This window comes from Delphinus delphis, chromosome 2, assembly GCF_949987515.2.
Source record: "Delphinus delphis chromosome 2, mDelDel1.2, whole genome shotgun sequence".
Classification (NCBI taxonomy): Eukaryota; Metazoa; Chordata; class Mammalia; order Artiodactyla; family Delphinidae; genus Delphinus; species Delphinus delphis.
The window spans coordinates 110008206-110031112 of NC_082684.1; the positions used below are offsets into that span (position 1 = coordinate 110008206).

The window sequence follows — 22907 nt, forward strand, 5'->3', positions numbered from 1 at the left end:
GGGATGCTCCTATGCTGGGTCCATAAATATTTACAACTGTTATATCTTCTTGGATTGATCCCCTGACCATTATGTAGTGTCATTCTTTGACTCTTTTAATAGTCTTTGTTTTAAAGTCTACTTTGCCTGATATGAGAATTGCTACTCCAGCTTTCTTCTGGTTTCCATTTGCATGGGATGTCTTTTTCCATCCCCTCACTTTCAGTCTGTATGTGTCCCTAGGTCTGAGGTGAGTGTCTTGTAGACAGCATATATACCAGTCTTGTTTTTGTATGCATTCAGCCAGTCTACGTCTTTTGGTTTGGGCATTTAATCCATTTACATTTAAGGTAATTATCGATATGTATGTTCCTATTACCATTTTCTTAATTGTTTTGGGTCCATTATTGTAGGTCTTTTCCTTCCCTTGTGTTTCTTGCCTAGAGAAGTTCCTCTATCATTTGTTGTAAAGCTGGTTTCGTGGTGCTGAATTCTCTTAGCTTTTGCTTATCTGTAAAGGTTTTAGTTTCTCCGTTAAATCTGAATGAGATCCTTGCTGGGTAGAGTAATCTTGGTTGCAGGTTTTTCTCCTTCATCACTTTACATATGTCCTGCCACTCCCTTCTGGCTTTCAGAGTGTCTGCTGAAAGATCAGCTGTTAACCTTATGGGGATTCCCTTGTGTGTTATTTGTTATTTTTCCTTCGCTGCTTTTAATTTTTTTTTGTATTTAATTTTTGATAGTTTCATTAATTGTGTCTTTGTGTGTTTCTCCTTGGATTTATCCTGTATGGGACTCTGTGCTTCCTGGATGTGATTAACTATTTCCTTTCCCATGTTAGGGAAATTTTCAACTATAACCTCTTCAAATTATTTCTCAGTCACTTTGTTTTTCTCTTCTTCTTCTGGGACCCCTATAATTCGAATGTTGGTGAGTTTAATGTTGTCCCAGAGGTCTCTGAGACTGTCCTCAATCCTTTTCATTCTTTTTTCTTTATTCCGCTCTGCAGTTGTTATTTCCACTATTTTACCTTCCAGTTCCCTTATCCGTTCTTCTGCCTCAGTTATTCTGCTATTGATCCCTTTTAGAGAATTTTTTTTAATTTATTTATTTTTCACTGTGCTCAGTCTTCTTTGCTGTGTGTGGGCTTTCTCTAGTTGTGGCGAGCGGGGGTGACTCTTTGTTGCGGTGCGTGGCCTTCTCATTGCAGTGGCATCTCTCGTTGCGTGCCATGGGCTCTAGGCACGCGGGCTTCAGTAGTTGTGGCATGTGAGCTTCAGTAGTTGTGGCTCACAGGCTCCAGAGTGCAGGCTCAGTAGTTGTGGTGTACCAGCTTAGTTGCTCTGCGGCACGTGGGATTTTCCCAGACAAGGGCTTGAACCTGTGTCCCCTGCACTGGCAGACAGATTCTTAACCACTGAACTACCAGGGAAGCCTGAGAGTTTTTAATTTCTTTTATTGTGTTGTTCATCACTGTTTGTTTGCTCTTTAGCTGTTCTAGGTCCTTGTTATACGTTTCTTGTATTTTCTCCATTCTGTTTCCAAGATTTTGGATCATCTTTACTATCATTATTCTGAATTCTTTTTCAGGTAGACTGCCTATTTCCTCTTCATTTGTTAGGTCTGGTGGGTTTTTGCCTTGCTCCTTCATCTTCTGTGTGTTTCTCTGTCTTCTCATTTGCTTAAATTACTGTTTTGGGGGTCTCCTTTTTGCAGGCTGCAGGTTCGTAGTTTCTGTTGTTTTTGGTGTCTGTCCCCAGTGTCTAAGGTTGGTTCAGTGGGTTGTGTAGGCTTCCTGGTGAAGGGGACTAATGCCTGTATTTTGGTGGATGAGGCTGGATCTTGTCTTTCTACTGGGCAGGTCCACACTTTGGGGTGTCTGTGGCCTTATTATGATTTTAGGCAGCTTCTCTGCTAATAGATGGGGTTGTGTTCCTGTCTTGCTTGTTGTTTGGCATAGGGTGTCCAGCGCTGTAGCTTGCTGGTCATTGAGTAGAGTTGGGTCTTGGCGTTGAGATGGAGATCTCTGGGAGATTTTCGCTGTTTGATATTATGTGGAGCTGGGAGGTCTCTTGTGGACCAGTGTCCTGAACTGGGCTCTCCCACCTGATTTACAGGAAGATACAAACTTCTTTGCAAATGCTCCTTGCTGAGTCAGGTTGGGCTATAAGATTAATTTCTATGGAAAGTGAAAATTCTTAAGAGCCTGCCTCCAGTCTACAGAGTGGAAATGGAGGCAAATCCATGAAGAGATATGGGCACAACTGGCTTCAGCAGATAAAGATGAGAATGGAGTTTCTGTAGAGAACCCTCACCACGGCAAAGCAGGGCACGTATGACCGTCCTAGGGTATGCAGGCCCAGGAAGTTTAGTTTAGTTTTGTTTTGTTTTGGGATTCTGTCTATACAAACAACTGGATGCACTCAAAATCAGCATGTCAGCAACGTTCCGTCTGCCCCATCTCATGTCATGCTGAGGACAAAATACCACACCAGACCGCAAGAGTGATCTCCTTGCCAGATCATCCCCCTTGAATCAAGGACTGGCCATGGAGTCTCAGGACAGCCCCATATGCATGTGTTCCAGAGCTTCTCCTCCTCAAGGTATCCAGTCCACCTCACTGAGGTGTTAGGGCATCAGAGAGCACCCTGAAGGGGGAGGAACAGACTGGAGCCCTGTTGATACACTGCCCACCCAAGCCCATCTCAGGCCCAAAGGAGTACTTTACACATTTCCAGGCAGGCTCTCTAAAGTCCTGGGCCTCCTAAGGAACAGGGCCCACAACAGAAGTCCTTCTGGCTCAGCTCTAAGGGCATTTCCAGATAAAGGCATGATGAGGACCTTTCCACAGAACAGGAAGTCAGTCCATTTCATAAGCCCAACACTGAGTCAGAAAGTTCCTCCCACACTGCACTGTTACTGTTGCCATAGACTGTCACCAACTTGAAAGACAGGGTCCACCTTCTGCTGTTTTCAAACCCCCGTGCCTAGCACCAAGACAGACACTTACAATGTTGTCAAATAAATGTTAAAAATCCTACTTCAAGGCAAGTTTGATTTTCATTATACAGTAGAGCATCTTAGAGAAATGAATAGTGTCTTGAAATTAGGTTAGAGGGCTTAGTTCAGTCTCAGAGTTTCAGTCACCTCGTCTTAAAATGAAGGAGCTAGACCAGCAGATCCTTCAGGACCTTCCAACTTTAGATCCTATGACTTGAATATCTATGACTGGCCCTAATCAGGGAGGGATTACTGGCTTCCCAAAAAAGATGAGAGGGATTTAAACCAACAAACCTAGTCACCAAGGTTTAATATATGTAGGAAACTATTCATTCCACCATCAACTACAGGCTTGGAGTCAGGTGGTAAACGCACTAATCACTCTGTCAGTAAGTTGAGCCTGTGTTGCTCATTCCCAATAGAAGTACTTGTAGGGCTGGGGTGGAATTTTTTTGTTCCTGTTCCAAGGTATCTGAGTCCAAGTGATCGGGAGCACACGGTTTCTGAAACCCCAATGTGAGCCCTTGCTCTGGAGACCACAGAGTCTAATTATATTGAACAGAGAACAGCAAAAGTCACAAAGCCATTAATGGGAGGGTAAGGGGAAAATGAACACCCAGGGAGAAATTCAGTAGCTATTTTGAAAAACAGGAGATTTTGCTTCTTTGTCTCAATGACAAAAGTCACCCAATCGCTCATGATCTCAGGGAACGCATTAGCTTTGGTTGAGTCTGCACTCATCCAAAAAGTGGAATGGTATGATGGTCGGAGAAAGCCCAGAAGGTCTGGCTCTGAAAAAAAAAGTAGGGATTTTGGGGGAAGGGAAAAGAGGTGCAGGACATATTTTAGAGCTTACAAACTGAAGATGAAATCACCATAAAGAGCTGTCAACGAAGCAATGCCTAGTAATCCTGAACTCAGCCAAAGCTCAAATGCCAGAGATGCCCTGAGATCAGGACTTTGATGGGAGAAGATCACTTAAAACTATTCTACGCACAGACAACAAGAAACTAAGCTGAAGAATTTGCTTATGAGGCTTGCTAAAGACCCAACACATCCCTCTTCTCCTCTTGTCGAAGTGTTTGAGCCCAGGTAAAGCACACAGCCTCTGAACACCATGACCTCATAGAAACCCAGGCACCCAGGAACTCCTGAGCCTGATGAGTATAACTCACAGCATGAGAGCCCTGCTGAAAGCCTGAGAGGACATTGAGGGGGTGTGAATACTGGAAATGCTGTCTTCTGTGAGGGTTAGACCAGCAAGGTCCTGAACAGCACATTTCCTGACCTCCTGCCTTCTTGGGAAAGCTCCAGAGAAACTGTAAATGAAGGATGAAGGAACCATCTCAGCTCATGGATGTCCTGAGTTCCCTTTCTCAAAGGATGGTGCAATGGTCAGGGAATACAATGGAGCTCAAGGTCCAACCTCTGCTAGGAAGACTCAACCCATTTCTGATTGACTCTGATGTTTTTGAGGCAAGAGAGGCCAACAGAGTTTAAAGTCCTGGGAAATAAACCAATGATAACAGCTGATAATTCAGCTTCAAAGGTTGGGTTAACTATTACCATGTGAAAATGTTGGCCACGCTTTGGAAATAGTTACGTGGACAGACAGTGGAAATTGTCATTATTTTTACCAAGACCCTTAGGTCCACCCTGGAAATGAGGGCACAAAGGTACAGAAGGTGTTGAGACATGGAACAAACACAGACTCTTCTAAGGTCACAAGATGAGTCAGTCACAGACAAGCAATTCATCTTTGCCTCAAAAAATTTTTCTACTTAGTGAATTTGGAAAGCTCAAAGACAGCTTTGGTGCAGATAAACAAACTTGTTCACAGTAGAGCAAGCTAGCAAGAGCTAGCTCACCCTGGCCCTGTGTCATTTTTCCCTCCCTGATTCTATAAAAAGCTCCCCCATAAATTCTAAAGCCCCATAAATTCCAGCCGAATGGATTATCAGACCAAATACTGGAAGCCTAGCTCTGTTTCAAATAGGAAGCAAAATTTGAATGTCAATGCTGCCCATCACATCCCCTCAAACATAGATCTTTCTCTTCTGCCAATCTCAGTCAGTTTCCCCAGACAACTCTAAGTAAGAGACAAAAGACCCCCCTCCAGTGAGACTTTGTTCTCTTTCAAGCTGACGGTTGCTGCTTCTCATTCTCTAGAATGAGTCCCCTCCCGCAAGGCACCTCAGTCCCTCATGCAAGAAAGTTCAGCTACTTCATTTCCCAGACATGTGTAGACATGATAGAACCTCAAATGTGAAGTTGGCTTGGTACCAAGAAATAATAAGATAATAAATATGAAGTGCCTACTATAGCACCCACTCAGTAAATGTTGGCTTTTATTCATCATTAGATAGGTTATTCAAAAAATATAAAATTTTTTTAATTGAAGAATTTCTTTTGAATTGAAAGAGCCTACCATGGTCCTGGCACTTGGGTAGGACCAATGGATAACAGCAAGATAAATATAATTTGACTTTTACCTTTAGGAGGTTTAGAATTTATATGGGAGAGAAGACACACACGCCAACATGGTACAGAGTCAAATCTGATATATAGTAAAGGAAAATATGAACAAAGTGCTGGAGGAGGGGAAATTCCTTTTGTCTGGTGAGGTGAAGCAGGTACCATAAGGTGGGGTCTGAAGAATGGGGGCAGCTTCTGCCATTCAATAAGGCAGGGCTGCCCTTCCAGAGGGAGGGAAGCACATGAGGAAAGATCTGGAACAGGACAGGGCATCCCAGGTGCAGGGGTAGCTGGATAGAAAGAAAGATGAGAGGAGGACTAAAAGGGAAGCATGGAGATGGAGATAGGGACACAATCTTGATTGCTTTGAAGTCAGGAAATACCAGTGGGAGGGCTACAGGAGCTGTCTAGGTCTGAAGAAAACTGCTCAGACTAAAGCAATGGTCATGAAGGAACAGGTGCAAGCCGACACAAATCTATGACAGTAAGACTCTGCCAGCACCATGGGTATTTGGGAAGTGAGGAAGGCTTGGAATAGCCACCTCCCCTGAGAGTGAGGGCTGGCACAAGGCCACAGAGGGTGAGTGACATTGCTCTGCATGCCCCTTGTCTCTAGAAGGTGTGCGGTTTGTTTCTCTGTCATAAATCTTGCCCTGAGTACTATCTGGAGACAGGGTTTTATTGGAGGACAGCTGCATCACTAATTTTAGGTTTGTGCTAGAGAAATAGGGCAGGTTTAATCTCCAGGGCAGGGAGGAGTCATAGTGACACAACGCTGGGCATCTGTTCCTACAGAGGCATCCAAGAATAACTCTCCCGGGGCTTGCTAGCATTTGGAGGCTGACACTCAGTAAAGCTATTCACGTCCCCTGACATGTTACTTCATCCCTGAAAGACCCCTTCAAACCCACAAGTTCTGGCATCCAAGTCGAGTTGAGTAGAACTCATTGGGGTACAACTTAGTTACTATTTGGGAAACGGAGTTCATGTGAGAAGGTGAGTAGTGGCAGAAACTTCCCATCTGCGTGTTCGCCTCTAGCTTTGCTGCCAGATCTGAAGCAGGCAGCCAAGTACCCAACAGCATTTATATTCATAACGAGGAACAATATTAAAGCACCTTAAAGCTTCCAAGATTTTTGGCACAGTATTTCTTAATGCCCCCAACAAACCTAAGAGGTAGGACTTGATATTCACACTTTGAGAAATGTAACAGTTTAGTTAGGAAAGGATAAATGACTCGCCAAGGAATCAGCTAGAAAGAGGGGGACAAGGCGGGTCTTCTGATTTTAGCACCTTTGCTCTTGTCTTGCTGCTGGAGGCTGGGGGTAAGGCAGAAAACAAGGCAGCTTTGAGAAAGAATTCAAAAGCAGAGGGAACAGACATTTATTTTGCCTTTGGGAGGAAAGAGCCATACGATGGAGGAGAAAGACTCCCCCTATCATTAAGCAAATTGGTCCATGAGTATGTGCGTTTAGATGAAACATACATTTAGGTAACAGAAATTTAAACAAAGTTTAACCGCTTGTGATTGTCTTATATATGGTGGTTTAGAAATCAACTGCTGGACATAGACTGTGTAAGGTACTCCGGTGGTGGTTTAAGAGCTAAGGCTCATGTATCAGACAGGGTTTAAATTCCAGCTCTTTCACTTAAATCCCGGCATGTTACTTAACTTCTTTCAGCTTCAATTTTTTTTTTCCCTGTAAAATTGGGGAGAGTAATAGCACCTGCCTCGCAGAAGAGAGGAGAGGATCAAATGAGATAATGCATGCTAAGAGCTTAGCATGGGGCAGAGCACATAATAAATGCCATGGCAATGACAGCTCTATCGAAATGGTTGGTGGAAAAGCCTCTCCCCGATGGAGGTTTGGTTTTAATTTGGCATTTGGATAAAGAAGGGGAATCATCTTGTCTAACTTTTACAGAATAGACCAGAAATGCAGAAATATGCCCGAGGTCCCTGAAGAGTCATTTTGTCATCAGAAACATCTACCCCTGTTTATCCCTGGGGTTACTTTCCAGGAGAAAAAAAGCAATAGAGCTGGCAACTAGCAAGAGTCTCTGAGAAGGGGGCTTCTGTGCTTTGTTGCTTACTCCCCCTAGCTCAATCTGAATAGGGAAGACAATAAAAGCTATCAGGATCCCAGAAGGGAAGGGCCTAGTGCCAAGGTAAGCGGGGAAGGGCTTGCCTAGAGGAGCTCTCCAAACAACATGGTACCCGCGTGAGTACTGTGTGATACTGGTATGTGGATGGGCCCAGGAGACATCACTGGATTTTCACATGATGTAGGGTAGGCAACCAAACATTCCTGAGCTGCCGAAGAGATACATGGAGACAACAGCAGATTAGAAGAGTCCTGGTGAGTAAGGCAAAAAGATATGGCTCATGGATTGCTGACCAAAGGACACGTTAAGACTGCATATGTCAGCAGCAAAGGCCTACACACCACGATCAAAACCGAAATATCCAAATCAAACATATTCAAAATGAATAATGGAAGTTTAAGAGGGAAATAAAATATAATTTCAGAAAAACCAAGAAAGTTCATTTCTTTGGTCACTGAGCTTGTGACTCTGAAGTTCTATACTTAACTAAATGAGGATCCCTTGACAGAATGTAGCTGAATCCCATTTTGCAATACATTTGCACTTCAGAGAAGAGATTTCTCAAATGAGGCACATGCAACACCAACTCCCCCCAAAAAAGGTGGTCTGCAAACAAAAATAGTTCCCTAACCAAATTAGTTTTGGAAAAGGGTATATACTACATACCCATCTTGAACATTCTGAATGTGTGTTGGCTTTATGAAGGCTTTGAGAAGTCTTACAGTAAAGAAATATACCTAACTTTGTTTAACCCAGTACTGCTCAATATATTTGATGAGAATTTTTTTTTTTTTTAACCAAGATATAATGTTTTTCACTCTAGGAAATGCTGGTGTAGAGAGTTGCAGGTGAGAATGGATGATAATGGCATTATTGTGGTGACCCAAGAGAAAAATAATCAGGTGGAAGATGAGCTGACGACTGATGCTGGGATGCAGAAAATCTCATGGCTGGTCATGGAAATGCTACTTTGCCAAATGACCCCATATATCTTGGAAATTGGCTGAATTTTTTCTAATATTCTTTCAAGGTCCTCGCTGAGTCACTCCCATAAATGATGGATCTTATTGGTTCCAAATATCTCTAAAGCCTGCGTCTCTGACCATCTCCCTTTTTTTAAGTTTGTGATTCAATTCTCTCCACTCCAGGAGGCAGGGCCAGGGAGAATAGCTGAGTTTCACTTTCCAATCATAAAAACACATCTCAAAACTAGCACACAATCAGAATTTCATATCAGAAATTTAGGAACCCTGAGAGCATCACCTTTCCCTATCATGTCTGAACTGTCTTTTAAGGGCTGTACTCACTATGGTAGAGTCTGTGATTAAAAGAGATACCTGAAGGCTTCAGGCAAAAAACAAGGGCTTTTGAGTCAGACAGATCTGGCTGGATTCAAATCCCAACTCTGCCTTTTTCTAGCATTGTGACCTTGGATAAGACTCTCTCCACATCTGAGTTCCCTCATCTGAAAATGAAGATGATATTATATCCATTCAGGTTGTTGTGACAATCCGAGGCAATGATGCATGGGTGGGGAGGGATGAGAGTTGAGACAGGATAAAATCATAGTACCATATCTACAAGGAGGAAGTCATCGCTCAGTGAACTGGAAGCACCAAGAGAATATCTATAAGACCCTTCCCATATCTCTATCTACTACAAAGAAGACAAAAGTACTAAAAATTGCTCTGTACCTGATTACTCGGGTGCGCTTCTGGGTATAAGGGGTGATGACCTTGAGAAGCAGTTCCATCGCTCCATTAATTCCCAGCATGGCTCCTGTGGTGACTGAGAAAGACAAAAGCACACTAGTTATTGACCCATCTGAACCAAGCATTATTTTCAGCATTACAGAATGAGCCTAAAAGATAGGGGAGGTCCATCACCTTTCTTACCAAAGGCAACTTAAAAGCAGAGAAATTCTATGGTCTTTTATCCCTGGCTTGGAAGTTAAAGATTATCTGAAAAGCACACATTATCTTCCCACACTATCTCTTTCTCAAAAGGGTCCCAAGCCATGAAATTATGTTTTTCATTTTCTGGTGGCCCATTGCCCTATTCCTTTGTATCGTCAATCAGAATAGCCAAGGCAATTGCCGAGCAGATTTTTTCTGTAAGCAGATCTTTGGGTTTCTGGCAACTACTTAAGTTCAAGCTGTTTCACCCACCACCGACTTCCTATATGATACATACGTGTGCGTGCGCACGCGCACACACGCACGCACACACGCACACGCACGCGTGCGCGCACACACACACACACACACACACAGCCAGTATCTTAAAAAACACTTTCTTAGACGTATTTTGCTGTTTGGAGACTTCACAATGAAGAAAAGTCGTAAGTGGATGGGATAAGTTTCAATCCAACTTGGATTGACTTCTTTAAAACTTCAAGAAGCAACCTAATAAAGAAGATAGTGCCCTTTTTGTTGCACCCCGGTCCCAAGTTCCCCTACAACTTTTGCACTCAGATCGCCCATCACTAAAAGGCTAAGGCTTGACTATACCTCTATCCATTAGAATGGCAAAGGAAGAATCAGTTGGTCCTGCTCAGAGGTAACTACCAGAAATTGTTGCCTTTTTGCCCAATTGGATGGCTATAAAAACAGAGTGATAGATCTGAATAATAGAAAGAGACCGAAAGGGGTAGGTGGTCATCCTGGTGGCTTCCGATAAGTACTTTGGATACAAAACCTCTCATCTCTGATGATGCCCCAGCCACTCTGCAATATTCCCAGCACCTCACTCCACTCAGCTCACTTTAGGAAGAGCTCTGATCACGTCAAAAATAAGAGGAACCCACAGGATACAAAATGGAATCTTGGCCCGAGGCAAAACTTTCAGTGGGAGAAGGAAAGAAGTTTATCTTCCAAGGTGTGACTCTTTTTCCTTTCCTTCACTGTACTGTTGTAGTAAAACAGAGACCTATGAATGCCTTGTGCTTTGTACCAGCTTTGTTCCAGGAAATATGAGTGGAAACAAGGGGGTCAGGGAGAAGCAAAGAGATAAAAACAAGGGAGGCTTATACTGGCTTGCTCCAAGCCTCAGGAAAGGAGGAAAAATGGAAAATTGGAGTCTCTAATATAGTTCAGCTCAGTAAAGTCCACCAGATAGAGACTGAGGCTGATGTCTTAGTTATCACCAGGAGTGCGTGTTCCTGGAATATCCTCTATGCGTTCGTCCCTCCTGAGGCTAGTACAGGCAGTCATTGAATGGATCAAAATTCAAGAATTTGGCATCCTAGTTCTGCCCATCAATCTTCCCTTCCCATGGCTACTAACTCAGTCCTTACTTCTAAATTGGCAAAACATGCTGGAGTAAACTCCTGGCAAATAATTCAGCAAAATTCTAGTATTAAGTAGAGTTAGAGAGGAAATAGTTTTAAGAGCATGAATTCTAGCATGGGAGACTTTAGACTTGGAACTGACAGAGGATAACAATAAAAAGTCCTCACTAAGTTCTTCCATGCTGGATGCCTGCCCAAGGTTAGACCTCTGGCAGCTCTATAAGCAACCTCACCGGCCATCTGAGAGCTGCCGAATGGTTCGCTGGCTGTCACAGACCCATTATGGTTCCAGCCAATTCCTTCTGCAGATAGGAGCTGTTTAGAAAACTTGCTGGAACATTCAACAGTGGCTAACAATTCACCAAAGCGACAGCAACCCATGAGCTTCATGAACTCCTCTTGCCTCTCATCAGTAAAGTCAATGTGTAGAGAGTGATCGTATTTTTTTTAATTTTTTTTTTTTTTTTTTTTTTTTTTTGTGGTACACGGGCCTCTCACTGTTGTGGCCTCTCCCGTTGCGGAGCACAGGCTCCGGACGCGCAGGCTCAGTGGCCACGGCTCATGGGCCCAGCCGCTCCGCGGCATGTGGGATCCTCCCGGACCAGGGCACGAACCCATGTCCCCTGCATGGGCAGGCGGACTCTCAACCACTGCGCCACCAGGGAAGCCCTTTTTTTAATATCTTATGAAACAGTTCATACAATAAATGTTGTCTTAGAATAGGAGACACATGGCCACCTCCTCATACCCACAGGCAAATCTCAGCATTTTTCAGAGCTCCCTGCTGAAGGAATTCTTCAAGATCTCTATAATCAATATATATAATGAGAGTAAGTTATTCATCTTAACTATTCTTTACGAAACCAAAATAAGATACTTCAAATCTCGTGCTGCTGGCGAGTTCCAAATGGGGGTGACACACCTTCTGCCTCCTCATTAATAAGAGTTGTCCTTTATACAAAGCCACAACTTCTCACTTAGATTTTCCTTTATTAGAGATGGGTTTGGACAGATTCTTTCAGCCTCTCTCAAATATTCTCTGATTTTCTGCTCAACATACATGAGTGTGAGTGGAGATTCTGTCTGTGAACACGGAGTCAAGCATCTGTCTCGTTATTCCCTAGAAATACTTTCTTTTGATGGGTCTTCCATGCTTACTCATGGAGTTAACCAATGAAATATGTCCCTAATATTTTGTTAGTTCTGAGGACAGTTACGGAAAAAGGTCACCACCTGTTTACTCCCCTTATGTGTGTGATTCCTATTATTTCAAAGGACTGAGGGAAAAGATTAGAGCAGAGAAGAAAAACTAACACTTACTTAGCAACTATTATGTGACGAACTTACCCGTGAACATGATCTTACTTATCCTAACCACTAAGTCTATGAGCTCTTATTACAACTGTAATTTTACAAAGGAAGAAGCTGAGGTTAAACAGGTTAAGTGCACACATCATATGACTCTTAAGAAATGAAGTCAGAGTCAAGCCCAGGTCTTCTTGGCTCTAAGCTCATGTTCTTTCCTCTAGAGAGTATTACAGCTAAATTGTTGTCACTTTTTTTCTGCAGGAAAGGGGCTTCGAAAGGAGAAATAAAAGTCCGTGTTCTTTACACTGAAATAGGTGGTACAGAATATCATCTATTAATAACTGTATCTGTATGAAGAGTAGAATAAACATGAATTTTGCAGTTAGAAACTTAGCCCTTATGAGTTATCTGTATGAACTCAAGCAATTTCTTCATTCTTCTAAGCTTCATTTTCTTTTTTCTTAGCTATGAAATGCTGAGACTACATACAGGATGGTTATGATTATCAGAAATAATTCAAATCAGGAGATGGCAAATAACATCAACCCATGTGCCATGATATATCAAGTTACCTGAAAGACTATGTTGAGAAGCAGTGGGAGATAAACTTTGGTAAAGGATGTCATGAGCAATGAGTGACTTCAGGGACTTGTGATGTGAGGGTCGCTCTTGACAGCTGTAACACATTGCTCTGTGCCTTGGATATAAGGACTGAATAAAGTCTGCCTTCCCCTGCCACAGGTCTTTTTCACCTCGTAGTACTGACAGAGAGACGTAGAGTGCTAAAATGTTTTAGCTCCCAAGGGAAAACGATATGGATCTCTCACTTCAAGCACCGGCTCAAGAGTTCTCCAAGGCTGAGAAGGAGATGAAGAAATAACTTCTCACCTCTACGGTCTCTAGAACATGAGGCTCCTCCTGGTTTATTTATCTTGTTGGGACTACATTTGTCCTCCACCCATGCCCTCCTTCCAACCACACCCCCAAATGGTTTCCAGGTGTCCCAGCCCAGATCTGGAAGCCACCCCCAGAGAGCCACAATTGAGTTGCTTACCACTAAAAGCAAAGACACGCAGAGCCCAGAGACAGTGGAGAAGGTTCTGGCTGTGAGACAGGTTTTTCCTCGCCAGAATCAATGTCACATCAAGTGCTTCAAATTGCAGTGCCTTCTGTCCAAACTTTTTATCTATGAACACAGATCAATCCATCTTAGTTGTGTTTCACATTAATTCTGAAGGTTGTATAATGTGTGGGGGAGAGGAAGGCAAAGATGGTGGAGTGAAGAAGATTATCATGGCCAATGAGACTTTTCGGGTCTAGTAGAAAATGCTACTAAGTATGTCCCCATTGGAGCCAGATGACTCAAAATAGCTAACGGAGGGTATACATATGGTCCATTATTCTTCAAGTAATATTTACATGAAGTCTTGTGGGTTGTATGACTTGCACCCCCTATATGTAAAAATATTTCTGGTTGTCCTCAAACATGAGCTACAGTTTAGCTCGGTATAAATTTCTTCCTTTAAGACAGTTCCAGAAGTAAGGATACTTAAGTTACATAACATTCAAATGCATTGTGTGAACCTTGATTGGATCCTTCTCTGAACATGTCTGTAAAAGGCATGCTGGGAACATTTGAAGAAACTGGAATGAATATAAATATGTATGCATTGTTAATTTTGTTAGATTTATGACCATGGTATTATGATTATATAGGAAAACGTCTCTTTTCAAAGAAATGCACACAAAAGTATTTAGGAGTAATGTTATCTCTAATTTTCCTTAGAATATTTCAAATAAAAATAAATAGGTTAAGGAAATATGGCAAAATGTTAACAATGGTTAGAGCTAACTGATAGGTATAGAAGAGGTCATCTTTCTATATGGTAGAGAACTTTATAATAAAACATGTAAACATAATTTCAGAAAATAAAATTTTCTCCCCAAATTTCTCTAAATTATTGATCCAAATAACCTGATATTCAGTGTTGTGGGTTAGTCATTATTATTTTAATAATTACTAATAATTATTAATATTATTTAATAATTAGTAATAAGCATAAAAAATAAAGGGAAAAATATTTTTTAATTCTATGCTCCTGGCTCCCACTAGGGATAATATGTGACTGTGCCACCTGTCACATTTGTTTGTGTCCTTTCCAAAGTGCAATGCCCAAATCACCATGTTTGTTTTTGCAAGAATACAGTCCCTACCAGATTCATAGCAGGTGGAAATAAGTAAAACAGAGACAACATCCTAAACCTCGTTTACCAATATTTATCTCTGGACCAAAAGACACCAAAAGGCAAAGAGATTGTGACTGAACTCATATGACCCGTTTCCTTTATCAGAAAAGAAAGATACCTATCTGGCTCCATTCATGAGCAGCCAATCTCATTTCTGTTCTGTTCAGGTCAGCCCCTGACAGCTTGAATGTCAATATCAAGGACTACCATCTTTAATGGCAGAAGGTGTAATTATGACAATAATAATATCAAGGTCCGTAACTTGAAAATCACTGCCCCGGTGCATCACTCATCTCTCTTTCTCCTATGAAACATACATGACTCTTGTCCATCAAGCTTCTGGCGCCACATGCTAAGCAGGCAACATACAACCTTGCTTAATCCTTACAGCAACCCAAGAATTATGTACTGAGACCCATTTTGTAGATGAGAGCCCAATGGTAACTTGCCCAAGGTCACACTGCTAATAAATGTCAAAGCCAGGCCTAAAACCCAGATCTGACTTCCCAGCCTCTGCCATTTACTACCAGGGTGTATATCATGTCTTTTCTGTCTGTTTTTGGAGTTCACTTGGCCCACTCTTTGTTTTGCTGACTTCTTCTTATCTTTCAAGTTTGGGCTCCGATGTCACCTCTCTCTGTCCACATCATCTTAGAGGAACATCACCTTTTCTTTTCCTTCCAGTTATTATCTAGTTAATTATCATTGTCTGCTATTATCTAGTTAATCTAGTTAATTATTCTGCCCTTCCCCACTTGAATGTAAGTCCCATGCGAAGAGGCCCCTTATCTGTCTGTGTGACAGTGATGTTCCCAGTGTCTAGAACAGTGCACAGCCCTGGGACACATGGAGTAAAAATCTGTTGAATATTCAAAAGATATTCAGTGAATATTGGTTCTATTGGTTTTGTCTGGAACATGCTCATGCAGGTGCTGGCTGATACCTGGGTCTCAATCATTATCTGTGAAATGTAGAATGGACTCAAATCACAGCTCCAAACATTGAAAGGAAAGAGTATCCCAGAGCCCTGTGCCCTCAGCTGCTGCTGCCTGCACTGAGCATCAAAGATCCAACTTTTGGAGGACCTGAGCTTCTCGACTGTGATTTATGTAAGACTGCACACAATCGGAGCTTAACTGTTAGGACTAATTTGCAACGTTTACATGCATCCTGAGTGCCCAGGCTTTTTCAAATGTGCTCCAAAAATTTCTACGGTTGTAGGGAGGTGTTTCAGTCTTCTACGAGGAAAGAGAAATGGATGTACGGCATAAGTGGAAAGAATTCTAGACCCCCATCTTCTCTTCAACCAAGGAAGCTCCACTTCTATGTGACATATTGTAGTGAGTTGAAAACCGTGCCCCAAAATTCATATCTGCCTGGAACCTCAGAATGTTATCATATTTGGAAATATAGTCTTTGCAGACTTAATTACTTAAGATAAGATCATACAGATTTGGATGGGCCCTCAATCCAATGGCCAATATCCTTATAAGAGGAGAGGACACAAAGAAAGACACAAGAGTAAAAGGCCATGTGAAGACGGATGCAGAAATTGGAGTGATGTGTCTATAAGCCAAGAAACACCAAGGATTGCTGGAAATTACCAGAATCTAGGAGAGAGGCATGTAAGAGATTCTCCCTCAGAGCCTCCAGAAGGAACCAATCTTGCTAACCTCTTAATTTCAGACTTTTGGCCTCCAGAACTGTGAGAAAATAAATTTCTGTTGTTTTAAGGCACCCAGTTTGTGGTAATTCGTTACGGCAGCCCTAGGAAATTAATGCATTTACATAACGAACCTCCATATAAGATGTTATTTGAAGAAATGTTCCATTTATTTTTAAAGTGATTGAAAACCTCCTTGGAGTATCTCCCCTCTGTCCCCCATATGCCTCATGCCCCATGTAGTCCATGCCTGCTCTGGGTCCTGTCCTAAGCACCTAAGTACCTTGGATTTGCTGACATCTACGAACCTCTCCTGGACTCTCACCTTCCAGGTGAGGCTGGGGCTGGTCCTGCCATCACCACCAAGGTGTCTATACCTCCCTGTTGCTCCTCCCTGTACTCCCCCACAAAAGCTTCCCAAATTGCTCTCATGATAACATCCCCAGATGCCCTTTCAGTCATCTTTGGGTCCCAGGGGTATGGGTACCTCGTAGGCCAACTTTGGCCAGCAGCCGGAAGAGGGGCAAGAGGATATCATAGTCTGGAGAAGTCGTCCTGGCTGTGTCCACCAGGGTCTGCAGAAGGGCTTCGCTACCACCCTTGCTGATCACGTAGCAAATCCTCCGGTCTGTGCCTGAGAGGGAAAGCAGAGGAGCGCTGAGCCTCAAATAACTACCCTCATTTCCTTGGAACAGAAAGCAGACCCCACAGCTAGAGACAGAACAAGGATTGGTTCATTTCACCCCAGAAACGAAAACTGTGGAGTTCTTGAAGCAACTTGTGTAAAGTTGTGCTATTAGGTAAGGGGCCAGGGTTGTGGGGTGGGGGTGGGGTGTGAAATGGAGAAATAATGGAATATTTCAGAACTTGCAGCAGCTGTAATAAGCGGAGCCTAAAATCTACTTTCCTGAGAATCTATTAAGTCTCAGTGTATCTGTGCACTTGTGTTGCATGTATAGAAATATGTATATAGGCTTATGTATAATCATATACTTAATTAAAGAGGGATCAGTATCCCCTCAGCTATACGTTTCAATCATCTACAAGAGGGTTTGGTTTGATAGCTTATCTGGAATAATTTCATGGATGGTGTTAATGATTATTTGGTGCTGACCTTCAGTAACAGATGTGCGGTAAATATGGAAACAACCAGAATAATCCCTTGAGAAACAAACATCTAATCATACGTCTAGGGAGTTTGAAGAGTGTCTGGGGCTAGGGTAAGGTATATTGGTCTTTCTACCTAAGAATAGTTTTAAACATCTTGCCCCAGGATAAGCTCAGAAGCAGTGATTACATTTCAACTTGGAAGGGGACCCACGTGACTCTCTATGCACTTGGACAAAGGTGGCCAACAGGGTGGGAGATTATTAGCAAAGAAGACCCTCTGATTTTTCATCCTCTACTAAAGGGGCAATAATCAGTACCTATTTCAGAAGGAGAACTCCAAGGTTTCATTCTAAGAGTTCCAGACACCACTGGACAAATTGAAGGCAGAACTACCACAGAGGACAAGTGGTCTTCACCTACAGAGGGTACCTCGCGCAGAAGAAGGGAAGCCACCCTGCCACTGGAGGGCAGCACAGCCTATAGAAAAACCTCAGTATGAGTGGACCCTTCCTCCTGAATCTGTAATCTGAGGGTTTGTGGCTTTGGAGCGACATTCACTTCGGTATTGTCTGTTTGGTGATAATACGTCTTTCTAATGCAATGTGACTGGCTACATAGAAGTGAAAACTGAGTAAATGTTGGAATGTCCAAGAAGCTGTGTTTTCCAAGACCCTCACATGGAAATGAGCTAATAGAGGCGTGCCCCAGTTAACTCAGTTGATGCCAATATAGTCACCTCTGTCATCTTATCTCTGAAAATGTAGTGGCTGACCACTCTGCTAAGTCCAGCTCCTGCCTCATCTTCCTGTCTCCACTGGACACATGAAGGGAGCTGCCAATACCTGGCTCTCCAAATGGGCCACGATGAGGGAAGCAGGGGAGGCAACAGGTCGAATTGCTGAGGGCTGGAGGTTCTTGTCCCCAGAAATGAAGTATCACAGAATCACCACCAAGAGTCTAATTCCCTCCTAAGTTTGGATCACCTTAGGGTGAGTGACAAGACTGAAGAGCCCAAAGTACAACCATCCCATGGTGATTCTGTCTCTCACAGAAAACTTGAGCTGGAGCAAACCCCCAGGCTACACAGGTCCCTGGGAGACACCACAGCTGCAGGCCTCCATGTCCACCATACAAGGGATGAGGGCATGGCTTACTCACCAACGGAAAGCAGATCTCCGAGAACCTGGAGGATGGTCAGGGTGGACTCCCTGTCAGAGGAGCTCTGCAATGAAAGCACAGGCAGCCATTTTTAAGAAGGAAGGTGAGGGTGCAGCCACTATGGAGAACAGTATGGAGGTTCCTTAAGGTTACCATATGATCCAGCGATCCCACTCCTGGGCACATATCCAGAAAAGATGAAAACTCTAATTTGAAAAGATACATGCACCTGAATGTTCATTACAGCACTATTTACAATAGCCAGGACATGGAAGCAACCTAAATGTCCAGATGAATGGATAAGGAAGATGTGGTACATATATACAATGGAATATTACTCAGCCATAAAAAAGAAGGAAATAATGCCATTTGCAGCAACATGGATGGGCCTAGAGATTATCATGCTAAGTGAAGTGAGTCTGACAGAGAAAGAAATATATCATATGATATAACATATCTAAGTTATATCATAAAATCTAAAAAAAATTATTCAAGTGAACTTATTTACAAAACAGAAATAGACTCACAGACATAGAAAACAAACTTATGGTTACCAAAGGGGAAAGGTGGGGGGGGAAGATAAATTGGGAGTTTGGGATTGACATGCACACACTACTATATACAAACTAGGTAATCAACAAGGACCAACTGTATAACACAGGGAACTGTACTTAATATTCTGTAATAACCTAAATGGGAAAAGAATTTGAAAAAGAATAGATACATGTATATGTATAACTGAATCACTTTGCTGTACACCTGAAACTAACACAACATTGTAAATCAACTATACTCCAATATAAAATAAAAATTAAAAAAAAGAAGGAAGGCAAAAGAAAGGAGGTGGCATGGTCAGGGTACACATGGGAATGGCAGGGCTGTGTTTCCTTTTACTGAGAAAGACTTCCTGCCATAGGAGATGGTTGAAGGGTTGTTCCTTAAATAATGACTATGAGGGGACTCACTGAGTTAAGGTCTCAGGGGTTCTGCCACCATATTTAGACTTCAGGATCCTTCTTTGGGGACGCATTTTTTTAGTAACATCAGCAAGATGAGCAAGAGAATAAACATTGATAATTTATGCAGAAACAGCAAATGAAAGGGGCTTTGTGGGCCAAGTTAGCATAGTTCTCACTTATTTCAGGAGGCTTGGACTATTAGATGCAGGGCAAACAGCAGAAACCAAAATCCACTAAAATGTTCTGATGGAAAGAATTCCCTGACTGACAAGGATGAATTTTTATTTTCTCAAGAGACACATAGGGCAGCACCAAATCACATGATATAGATGCTCTATGGGATGCTTGCAACGCTTGATACCCTCTACCCTTTGTTATACACAAGAGGACGCTGAGATTCAGAGGGAGGGAGGATTATTCAAATCTTCTGTGGTGACCCACAGAGAAAACCCCGAAGTTACAGCCCAGGCCAGGTTCCCAAAAATCAGGCCAGTGTTTGTTGTGCTGTAATATGCTAATTTTCTAGATCACAAGAACTTATTTATCTACTAGTTGCAAGTTTGTACCCATAAATAACACCTCTCCAAATCCCCTACTCCGGCCCCTACTCTCTGTTTTTGCAAGTTCAGCTTTTTTAGATTTCATGTATCAGTAATATCATATAGTATTCATCTTTATCTGACTTAACTCACTGCACCTAATGCCTTCAGGACCCATCTGTGTTGTTGCAAATGGCAGGATATGCTTTTTATCATGGCTGAATAATATTCCATTGTATGTATATGCATCTTCTTTACCCCTTCATCTGTTGAGTGCACTTAGGTTGCTTCCATATCTTGGCTATTATGAAAAATGCTGTGGTGAACATGGGTGTGCAGAATTCTCTTCCAGACACTGCTTTCAATTCCTTTGTATATATAGCCAGGAGTCCTATCTTACACCACTCACAAAAATTAACTTGAAATAGATCAAAGGATTTTTTTTTTTAGTTTTGGGTCCCACTGCATGTGGGATCCTAGTTCCCCAACCAGGGATTGAACCCACAGCCCCTGCATTGGAAGTGTAAAATCTTAACCACTGGACCTCAAGGGAAGTCCCAGATCAAAGATTTAAATCTAAGACTTGAAACCATAAAACTCCTAGAAGGGAGGAGACCTTCAAGATGGTGGAGGAGTAAGATGTGGAGATCACCTTCCTCCCCACAAATACATCAGAAATACGTCTACATGTGGAACAACTCCTACAGAACACCTACTGAACGCTGGCAGAAGACCTCACTTCACAAAAGGCAAGAGACTCCCCACGTACCTGGGTAGGGAAAAAGAAAAAACAATAAACAGAGACAAAAGGATAGGGACGGGACCTGCACCAGTGGGAGGGAGCTGTGAAGGAGGAAAGGTTTCCGCACACTAGGAAGCCCCTTCACGGGCGGAGACTGCGGGTGGCGGAGGGGGAAAGCTTCGGAGCCGCGGAGGAGAGCGCAGCAATAGGGGTGCAGAGGGCAAAGCGGAGAGATTCCCGCACAGAGGATCAGGGCCGGCACTCACCAGCCCGAGAGGCTTGTCTGCTCACCCGCCGGGGCGGACGGGGTCTGGGAGCTGAGGCTCGGGCTTCAGAGGTCAGACCCCAGGGAGAGGACTGGGGTTGGCTGCATGAACACAGCCTGAAGGGGACTAGTGCACCACAGAAAACTGGGAGGGAGTCCGGGAAAAAGTCTGGAACTGCCTAAGAGGCAAGAGACCATTGTTTCATGGTGTGAAAGGAGAGGGGATTCAGAGCACTGCCTAAACAAACTCCAGAGATGGACGTGAGCTGAGGCTTTCAGCACGGACCCCAGAGACGGGCATGAAATGCTAAGGCTGCTACTGCAGCCACCAAGAAGCCTGTGTGTGAGCACAGGTCACTATCCACACCTCTCCTCCCGGGAGCCTGTGCAGCCCACCACTGCCAGGGTCCCATAAGCCAAGGACAACTTCCCCGGGAGAATACACAGCACGCCTCAGGCTATTGCAATGTTATGCCGGCCTCTTCCATCACAGGCTCACCCCACATTCGTACCCCTTCCTCCCCCCGGCCTGAGTGAGCCAGAGCCCCCTAATTGGCTGCTACTTTAACCCCATCCTGTCTGAGTGAAGAACAGATGCCCTCACGCGACCTACAAGTAGGGGCCAGGCCAAATCCAAAGCTGAACCCCAGGAGCTGTGCGAACAAAGAGAAAGGGAAATCTCTCCCAGCAGCCTTAGGAGCCGAGGGTTAAATCCCCACAATCAACTTGATGTACCCTTCATCTCTGGAATACCTGAAGAGACAATGTATCATCCCAAAATTGAGGTGGTGGACTTTGGGAGCAACTGTAGACTTGGGGTTTGCTTTCTGCATCTAATTTGATTTTGGTTTTATGTTTATCTTAGTTTAGTATTTAGAGTTTATTATCATTGGTAGATTTGTTTATTGATTTCTTTGCTCTCTTATTTTTTATATAGATATATATTGGTTTTTCCTTTTTCTATTTTTGTGAGTGTGTATGTGTATCCTTCTTTCTGTGATATTGCCTGTATAGCTTTGCTTTTACCATTTGTCCTAGGGTTTTGTCTGTCCATTTTTTTTTTTAGTACAGTTTTTAGCACTTATTATCATTGGTGGATTTGTTTTTTGCTTCGGTTGCTCTTTTCTTTCTTTACTTTTTCATTAATTTTTAAGTTTTTAATTTTTAATAATTTTTAATTCCAATAACTTTATTTTATTATATCTTATTTTTTTCTTTCTTATCTTCTTTTTTTTAATCCCTTCTTTTCTCAGCTGTGTGGCTGACAGGGTCTTGGTGCTCTGGACAGGTGTCAGGCCTGTGCCTCTGAGTGGGAGAGCCAAGTTCAGGACATTGGTCCACCAGAGACCTCCGGGCTACACGTAATCTCAAACGGCAAAAGCTCCCCCAGAGATCTCCATCTCAATGCTAAAACCCAGCTCCACCCAATGACCAGCAACCTACAGTGCTGGACACCCTATGCCAAACAACTAGCAAGACAGGAACACAACCCCACCCATTAGCAGAGAGGCTGCCTAAAATCATAATAAGGTCACAGACACCCCAAAACACACCACTGGATATGGTCCTACCACCAGAAAGACAAGATCCAGTGTCATTCAACAGAAAACAGGCACCAGTCCCCTCTACCAGTAAGCCTGCCCAACCCACTGAACTAACCTTAGCCACTGGGGGCAGACATCAAAAAACAATGGGAACTATGAACCTGCAGCCTGCGAAAAGGAGACCCCAAACACAGTAAGTTAGCAAAATGAGAGGAAAGAGAAATACACAGCGGATGGAGGAGCAAGGTAAAAACCCAGCAGACCTAACAAATGAAGAGGAAATAGGCAGTCTACCTGAAAAAGAATTCAGAGTAATGACAGTAAAGATGATCCAAAATCTCGGAAATAGAATGGAGAAAATACAAGAAACATTTAACAAGGACCTGGAAGAACTAAAGAGCAAACAAACAATGATGAACAACATAATAAATTATATTAAACATTCTCTACAAGGAATCAATAGCAGAATAAGTGAAGCAGAAGAATGGATAAGTGACCTGAAAGATAAAATGTCTCAGAGACA

General features: G+C 42.9%; 1 protein-coding gene across 1 annotated transcript in view; it reads right to left on the reverse strand.

Moving 5' to 3' along the window:
* Positions 1-18405, reverse strand: part of AGBL1 (AGBL carboxypeptidase 1) — a gene marked incomplete at its 5' end in the record, with an annotated part of 707101 nt that extends 688696 nt beyond the window's left edge. The window contains 4 exons of the mRNA XM_060002674.1: positions 9255-9348; positions 13212-13343; positions 16555-16701; positions 18336-18405. Of these exons, the coding sequence (XP_059858657.1) occupies positions 9255-9348; positions 13212-13343; positions 16555-16701; positions 18336-18405 (443 nt within the window). The remainder of the gene's footprint in view (positions 1-9254; positions 9349-13211; positions 13344-16554; positions 16702-18335) is intronic.
* Positions 18406-22907: the final 4502 nt, after the last annotated feature.